The 9385-nt window shown below is 36.1% G+C and overlaps 2 protein-coding genes across 2 annotated transcripts; both read left to right on the top strand.

The window, feature by feature from the left end:
* The first annotated feature begins 1425 nt into the window (after positions 1-1425).
* Positions 1426-3013, top strand: LOC128020650 (C-type lectin domain family 4 member G-like). Its single transcript, XM_052607262.1, has 5 exons — positions 1426-1585; positions 1740-1982; positions 2101-2228; positions 2666-2772; positions 2884-3013. The coding sequence occupies exons 1-5, from the start codon at positions 1426-1428 to the stop codon at positions 3011-3013; spliced, it is 768 nt and encodes a 255-aa protein (XP_052463222.1).
* A 3060-nt stretch (positions 3014-6073) lies between these two features.
* On the top strand, positions 6074-8238 carry LOC128020651 (asialoglycoprotein receptor 1-like). The gene is made up of 5 exons (XM_052607263.1): positions 6074-6237; positions 6331-6570; positions 7013-7125; positions 7204-7310; positions 8208-8238. Exons 1-5 carry the CDS (start codon positions 6084-6086, stop codon positions 8236-8238), a joined length of 645 nt encoding a protein of 214 aa, XP_052463223.1. The 5' UTR covers positions 6074-6083.
* Positions 8239-9385: the final 1147 nt, after the last annotated feature.

The following is a 9385-nucleotide window of genomic DNA, read 5'->3' on the forward strand; positions in this document are numbered from 1 at the left end:
CATTAGAATTCCTCAAGGCTCTCAAAGACCTTGTTAGGGCTGTGGACTGCATCTTAAATGACTCCTATTATCAGAGGCAATACAAACTCTTTCCCATTTCAAAACAAAACATTTCATCTTAGTCACGGCACAAAAGGGTAATTACTCTGTACAGTCATCGTTTTGTTGCTGCATGTAAAGTAACCAACCACAAACAGAACTTTTAATTAAGGCTAGTGCTTGCATATTTTATTCATCGCTTTTTGAGGACTTCTCAAGTTCTCAACATTGGCTTGACTGTACTTATAAACAATTCAATATTAGCATGTATTTTCACTAATGAGTCGATATTTTCTTCTGTGCACAGTGTAGGGCCTGCTGCCTTGATGAACTGACAAAGAAAAAAAAGGATGACAAGAATGACATTTCTTTTTCTGAGAAATTCTGAGTATGGGTCACCATACTTGGCTGAATGACACTTCACATCACATATTTCACATATTTTATTTTTTCACATATTTTTTTTTATTTTTTTCTTACACTTTGCACTGTGACTTAGTTTTCCCTCTTCCTGTATGTATAGGGCACAACATACTGTACGCTCGCAAAATTATGATTTGCCAGTTTCTGTTAATCCCACCCACAATGTTATATTTCTGATGCACATTTGTGAGGTTGAATTTGAAAATAGTGAAACAAACATCAATCAGATCAATTCTTTAAAAAGTAAAATTCTTAGCAATTAATCTGAACCAAACTGTCTTCAAATTAAACCCAACCGACCACCTGTAGGTGATGGATTTATAGACTGGAAACTTCTGAACCGAGCATGTTTGAAGCATCTTATTAGCATAGGTACAGTCTTTGATCCACCAAACAAATGCGTCCTTCATGGAAAGAAGCACATAAACATTGTGCTAGATACTCTTCTCCACAACAAACTGCATATTTGTAGCTGCACACATTTCTGTGGTCCTCGATGTGTACTCACCTTTGAACGCAAACTAACAGATACACTTATGAAATCATCTGCGAAGCCCCATTGCCTCAACCTGTGGTAATGCTTTACAATAAACTTCCTTTACAATGAAATATATGTTACAAGTGTTTATCAATCATTGTTAATGTGAGCTCAGGTGCAAATGTCAACAGACATTTTAATAATGTATTAGTTCATGTTAATATAAACATTAATGTAAATCAATGCTTTAGAAGTATTGTGTATTGAATCTTTGTTCTTTGAATCATACGCTACACTTTGGCCACACTGTTTTATATTGGCCCACCCACTTAAACATTTCTGGCTTTACCCCTTCTCACACATTTACTGCATGCTAGTTCCGTTGTGTTTAGTTATTATTTTATTAAGTCTGTGATCTGAATATCACAGAAAGAACATTCAACATCATCACAGAATATTAGTGTTGGGCTTTAAAAAGAGCAGAGATGTCTGATACTATTTATGACGATGTCACCTGGACTGAGACTGAGGGAATGAAGAGAGAGAGAGTGGAGATGACTCTGGATATCTATGAGAGTGCAGATTGTGTGAGAGATCATGACTTCAGGACGGAGACAAACACACACCAACCACTTCAGCGCACAGGTTATCACATTCGTTTCTTTGATTAAATGTCAAAATTTGCACATTCATTTAACATCATGCCTGCGTTGTTCAGGAAGTGATTCCGTGAAGATCAGGAGCTCCAGAGCAGCTGCTGTGTGTTTTGTGCTGATGTGTGTTCTTCTGCTGACTGCAGTCATAATGCTGTGTGTCCACACAGAAGAGCAAACGCAGCTACTAAACAAGTTTAACAACCTCACAGAAGAAAGAGACCAGCTACTAACCACGCTCAAAGATTACAAAACAGAGAAATATCTGTTAATGATCCAGAACAACAACCTGACCATTGAAAATAAAGATTTATTATTCAAGCATGATGTTGTAATGAAACAAAGAGAGCAGGAGAACAATGACCTGTGGAAAAATCTTCATGAAGTGGGTAATTATGAACTACAACACAGCTATACAAACTTTGGCTAAAACCTGTTATAAAGAAGTTATGTAATTCAGTGTGGATGAGAATAAAGTCCTAATACTTAAACTGCTTATGTTAAAAGGTGGATGTTTTTACTATCAGTCCAGTCTTTACATAATTTCCTTGGAGAAGAAGAGCTGGGCTGAGAGTAGACAAGACTGTAAGGCAAGAGGAGCAGATCTGATCACCATAAACAACAGCGAGGAACAAGTGAGTGAAAGATACTCTGTGTGTGTGTTTCTGTTTGCGTGTAAGTTTGTGTGTACTTGGTATTCCTTACATCAAGGGGGGCCAAATAGTAATACCAGTCATTTTTGTGTGGGGACATTTTATTTTATTATTATTATTTTTTTGTTCACATGAGGAAAACAGCTTATAAATCATACATACTGAAGTTCTTTAAAAAACAAAAAAATGCAGTAAGTTTTGTGTGATGAGTAGGTTTAGGGATAGGGTTAGGGTAAGAAAGTAAATAAGGGTAAGACAGAAAATAAAGTTTGTAAATCATGTGTATGGAAAGTACTCATAAAACACAAAAGCCCAATGAATGTGTGTGTTTGCTTCAGATGGATATACAAGTATGTCCACGTGAAGTCAACGGATTTTTGGCATTTTCAGATTACAGTGCAGTTGTTTCCTCTTTTTAGGGTCTTGTTACAAAAATGTCTGATGGTAGTTTTGCTTGGATTGGTCTGACTGACAGTGATCTGGAGGGCAGATGGAAATGGGTTGATGGCAGCAGACTTGAATCTGAGTGAGAAATCAATGGATTGAACTGATTATTATCTAATTAATAATTCTCATAGTCAGTACTATATCACAACGAAAGCAGCACTGAACATCTAACTCTGTTCTGTATTTTCAGCTTCTGGAGATCTGGAGAACCCAATGGACACAAAGGAGAAAACTGTGTTGTGTCTTATGCATCACAGTGGTATGATTATCCATGTAATAATGCTTTTAAGTGGATCTGTGAGAAGAACATTTTTAAATGAGTAATAAATACATTTTTATGCTGTAAATTATGAAGAGAGAGAAAAAAAAGGTTTTTCTGTCTTGTCTCTTATATTCACTTATTGTCTTACGCAGTAAATAAATAAATAGATACCCTAAATAAATCTGTTCTATTAATACACTTTATTTGTATTTAATCGTTATTTCGTTCTTTATTTCAATGTGTGTATGTATCTGATGTTGTCCATTACTGTGACTAATATAGAGGAAGTAGGATGCTGTGATCATTTTACATTTAACCCTTTAGCAGATGCTTAAGTCAACAGAGGGAAAGCACAAGTGCAATCATTGGGCCTGGGGGATGGGGACACACATTTAAAAAAATACATTAAATTCAAGACCCTTCAAATTAATTTTAAAGAGCAAGTGTTGGAATAGTTTACGGGTTTTTGGTTACATCTGTGTTACTTATGACAATATAGAGACACATTCTGAAATTCATGTCTGTAGTTATCTGAAAGTGACTCTGAAAGATGGTCTTTTTTTATTTCAGCCACTTCCTCCTATAGCTGCATTGGTATTTCCATCCACTCTGCCTCTCTTTGAGAGGAAACTGATATTTATGTTGTGATGCACTTACTGTGTGGTGCATCACATCTAAGGTGCACTTTATTCACTTTAACTCCTTCACCACATTGCATTCTGCAGATTTGCTATTTCTAACTATTGTAATGTTTCCCCAAGACAACCCTACAATTTTAGCAGCATCTGCAGCCTCACAATAGAAAGAACAGACTAATGTTAGCACTAGATTAATGGCTAAATCTGGCTAATAATCACTTCCAAGACATTTCCTATGGCTTTGCTTGAGGCAGTAGAACTTTAGGGAAAGTTCAATGCTTACTTCTACAGAGACATGACCTGATATCTGCTGGCATCTCCTGCTAATGCTAATATTGCACTAGGACATTATGCCATGCACAAATATGCTGTGCTAGACATGTTATTTAAGGAAATGACTCTTAGTGACAGACATGACTTATTAGTTTAATTTCCTCTAAATGTTTTAATTGTTTTCCTTAATGCTGAGCTCACACTGCATGATTTTCAGAAGTTCATTTTCAAAGTGATAAGGAAATAACTCCTCCTCAAACTTGCCGCTTGACTGTAGGTCATCAACAATTTTTAGGCAAAACTCATTTTACACAGCAGGATTTTGAATCACCGACAGGTCTAGATAATAACCATGCCAAATATTTTACAGTCATCTGTGATTATCTCAGATCGCACCTTTCATCATTCTTACTGCGTGATTGTCACTTTCGTGATCAAACACCGATTTGTTTCTGATTTCGGACATTTGTCAACCATTTCACAAAAACTGTTTGTGAGTGAAAATTGGGGCTGCAATCATACAGCCATTTGTTTCTGCCATATTCTCTTTTGTTGTAGTTTATTCTTTCTTTTGGATAAAATAACTGCACAGACCAATTGAAGGGCCAGCTGATCGTTCATGCTTGAAGAAATGGTCAATAATCTCTGTAATTTCTTGCAAGAATTTATGTGAGAAAACATATTTTTGCTGATGGTCAGGAATGGTGAGTGTGCTTTCATCAAGTACAGCATGTTCCTGGATCAACATCCTTGTTGATTCTGGAACAACATTCCAATCAACCAATCAGAATTGAGATATTACTTTTCAGGAAATATCTGTTTTAGGCTTCTACACCCTTGTTATCAGCTATCAGTTCCCCTTTGATTTTAGGAATAAATTATGGGTAGGGTTAGGTTTAGTGGTAGGGATTGGGTTAAGTCAGAATTTATGGACAATAATGTTGATCCAAGAACATGTCCAACTTGGCAAAATCACGATGACCGGTTGGAAACGGCTCTTCACTGAATGTTTTGTAGCATGTTCAACTCGTTAGCGTTGTGTTGTGTAGTATGTGCTGTAGCTTGAACCCGGCTTATGGTGCACTCTTAAAGGCACAGTAATATCAATACCTTAATCAAGTAACTTGCTTCCTTTAGACACAAAAATCTAAACAATGTGCTCATCATATCAACTCGGGACAGAAAAAATAGTGACTAGTGACTCTAGTGACTCCATTGAAACTCTGAAGATGACGACATTCTAAAATTAAAAGTTATTGTCTGTTTTTACTTTGTTCCAACTGTTATATGGGTATGAAAAACATGAATAGCCAACTAGGCCAGCCATGCTTGTCACTATCACTACCCAATGTTCACATTAGACATTATTATGGCACTGCATGATGGGACTGTATATGTTCCCAATGTTAACTCTGTATTCCTGCCCTCCAGAATTTAGCTCCAATCCTAATCAAACACAGCTTATCAAGGACTTCAGGATCCCTAGAAAATCACAGGTAAGTGAGTTTGATCAAGGATTGAGCTAAACTCTGCAGGGGAGTGGCAAAAATAGAAAAGGTGCTATACTACACAGACTAATACAGGAACAACATTCAGCATTAAAAGAAGTTGTAATTTGTCTGTAGTTAAATGAAAATCAATAAATCAATTAATAATACAGGCCTAACACCTTAACTAAAAAAAATATTTCTATTTCATGAAAACTGTGTCAAGTCATGTATAAGGTTCCTTTTCAGCTGGATGCTGCCACTAGACCCTAACCCTAACCCTAACTCACTAGGTTCTGAAACACAATTAGTAGCATTAGTAGTACTTTTTACATGACTAAGAAAGGTGGGATTGTAATGGCATGTCATTCTCCAAACATAAACAAATGCACAATACTGTAGACTATAAAAACATTCAATTCAAAAAATGCTCATTCACGTTACCAAAAGCAACTACTATTGTTCTCAACCGATATGTTTGTTACACAAAGAGTGTAATTTTGATAAGGGAGTATATGAAAAAATAACTTCTCATAATAAACCGCAAAAAAATAAAAAAATTAGCACAAGAAAAATTATTCAGCAAAAATACCTCAAGAAGATGTCACCTGCTCTTGGCCACAGTGGTGCATTTAAAAAGAAAAAGCTCAAAAGCAGAAGTTCAGTGCAGTGTAGACCACTAGAAGCAGTAACTTCTAATAATTTCACATTTAACGCCAGCAGACTGAATATGTCTTATTACGGCAATATAAACATTCCTGGGACACATGCGATGTGTGAAGATGAAGAGGAGATGAATATCTATGCTAATGCGCATGCTCATGATGCCACGACAGAAAAAGAGAACTCGGACACCAAGAGACACCAAACACCTCGACGCACAGGTACTGAGACTCATTTCATTATAACAACAAACACACACGTTTTAGTCATTTTAGTGTTGAAGAAACATCTATCTTCATATCTGTCATCTTCAGGAAGCTCCAGAGCAGCTGTAGTGTGTTTGGTGCTGCTGTGTGTTCTTCTGCTGACTGCAGTCATAGTGCTGTGTGTCCACATCCATACAAAGAACACAAACGAGACGAAACTCACAGAAGAGAGAGACCAGCTACTAACCACAATCAAAGACTTTACAGCTGAAAATAAAGAATTATTATTCAAAAATGATAGTCTAAGGAAACAAATTGATGACCTACAGAAACGTCTTGGTGAAATGGGTAATCATGACCACAACTATACAAACATTTAACATTAACAACATGTCATGTACTGTATATAAAAATACAAATAAATCTAACTACCTTTCTAATCTTTTTGAATTCTATTTCCTTTTCATTTATTATTCAACTATAAAAAAGACCTAACACTAGCTTGCTCTATTCTTTTTCTATTCTATTCTATGTTTTTCTTTTTCTTTATTTTATTATTTAAAAGCCCTTGCTACGTGTACTGTGTTAAGCTAACTGAGACTTGTTATATCACTTATATATCATTGCTCTTTTGTTGTTTTTGAGTGCGTCCACTGTCCTCATTTGTAAGTCGCTTTGGATAAAAGCATCTGCTAAATGAATAAATGTAAATGTATAATCTTGTGTATAAACAAGTTGTGTAGTGTGGAAGAGAATGAAATGTTGATAGTTTGACTATTTTTGTTTACAGATAAATCCTGTCTTTACTATTTTTCTTCTGAGAGGAAGAGCTGGACTGAGAGCAGAAAATACTGTATGGAGAGAGGAGCAGATCTGATCACCATAAACAATAAAGAGAAACAAGTGAGTGAAAGATATTGTGTGTGCTTGCTTCAGACGTGCTGTATATTTAAAGTCCTTATCAGAATTTCATCTTTTCAGGAATTATTTAGGAACTTGTTTGGTTATAATAGAGTCTGGATTGGTCTGACTGACAGTGATCTGGAGGGCAGATGGAAATGGGTTGATGGCAGCACACTGACTTCTGGGTGAGAAATCAATGGATTGAATTGATCATTGTTTAATAAATGATTTCAACTGTCAGTGTCAGAAAGCAGAACTGTACATCTAATGCTGATCTGCTGATTCAGGTTCTGGGGGTATGGTGAGCCCAGTGGATATAGAAGAGAGAACTGTGCTGTAACATTTGCAGGACAATGGGCTGATCATCCATGTACAGAGGAATATAATTGGATTTGTGAGAATAAAAGAATGTAAACCACTGAACAGGGGTCAACAAGAGGCGATTTGTAATATTTATCAGTTTAGCTCTGTTTCTAATTGGGGTATTTGATTATTACGCTCTTAGTTTTATGCTATTAGTATGCTCTTACTCTTCAGTTATTTGTTCATCAAGGATCCAGTGTTGTGTTTTCTCATTCTGGCTGGTCGGGATCTCAAGGCCACAAAATCGCCAGTCTGATTATCATTAGAGGTTGCATTGTACAAATAATTTTGTGGTGAAAATCAAGCTATATAATCTAATAAAGTGTTTGTAAGGCATCTCACTTGTTTTTCTGCTAATTCTAAGGCAGTTGAGGCCTAATGATTAGAGCGTCAGACATGTAACCCAAAGAGGATTGGAAAGACATGGAGAGCAGCCAAACTAAACAAGGCAAGATTCAGTGTTATAATGTCTGACTACAAAATGCTAGAGATACCTGAAGGTATTTATGAGAGTGTGAGCAGGACTGAGCTTCAGGACATGGACAGAGACATTGGAGATGATGGTGGATATCTGTGATAGTATGAGAGATCATGACTTCAAGACCAAGACACACACCAGCTGCTTCAGCGTACAGGTAATCACTTTCACTTCAATGATAAAATGAATTAATAGGTACAAATATCACAGTTTGCACATTTCACACGTCTGTGGTGTTCAGGGATCGATTGTGTGAGGAACAGAAACTGTAGAGCAGCTGCAGTGTGTTCACGTCATCCATACAAAGAACACAAACAGTCTACCCAAAAATTACAATTCTTTCATTATTACTCAACCTGATGTTGGTTTAACTCTGTATGCCCTTCTTTGTTTTTCACTGAGAATTTTTTACAAAAACTTGCTCGTACTTGATCATAATAGCAATAAATGGTGACCATCTTTTCAAGCTTTAAAAAAAGGATGTAAACGTATTATAAATGATTGCTAAAATTAAATATTGTGTTCTGTAAGCATATGATAACTGCTCAGTTTAGAGTTGTTCCTATATGCCAATGTTTTTATGGCTGTATAATATGAAATATACAAATAAAGTTCAAATTTTACTTTCAAGCTGGAGTTGGTGTTTTCTCTCAGTTGCTCTACTGTGCTATTCTTTCACTTGTGTTTGATGAAGATAGAACAGTTTCAAATCAAGATCATCTCTAACATGACATAGACACCAGATTATGTAACAGACATTGTGTTTTCAGAGAGATCTTTACAATAAAGATTCTTTCAACATCTATGCTGCAGAACTTTTATTCAACACACATTGCGCTGTAGTTTTTTTTTTTATGTGGACATCATCGTTAACTAAACTTCACAGAGGTGGAGGTTAGAAGAAAATCGTGGAAAAGTTTTTATACATAAGCTAAACCTTGAAGAAGCATAAAAATGGACTTGTCAAACAGCGCCAGGAGCAGTGAAGTATCTGCACGGGTCTTCATGTCAGTAACTTTCTCTCTATTCTCAAGACCACAATTTTCTTCCTTTTAGGTGAAAACTTGAAGATATTCAATAATTCACATCACACTGTTTTCCAGCAGCTCCAAGCGTTCAGGCTAGTTGAGGTTTGGATGATGATAAGTATTTAACAGGGATCAACACAACACATACATTAACAAGTCTTGCTGTTGTGTTGCATCCACATTTTACATTTTAAGCACTCAGGGTGTGATGATGCTATGCTGCATTAATGTTCTCCTGGGATATTCCTTTTTTTTTATGTTAGTCAGAGTTAAATGGACTCAATGGACAATTTTATAATTATTTCTTATTTACACATCCCAGCCAAGACAGGAATCTTTTCAGCTGTAATGCAACATACTGTAAAGTGCTAAGGAACCATTCCCACAGAAC

This window comes from Carassius gibelio, chromosome A10 (genome assembly GCF_023724105.1).
Source record: "Carassius gibelio isolate Cgi1373 ecotype wild population from Czech Republic chromosome A10, carGib1.2-hapl.c, whole genome shotgun sequence".
NCBI lineage: Eukaryota > Metazoa > Chordata > Actinopteri > Cypriniformes > Cyprinidae > Carassius > Carassius gibelio.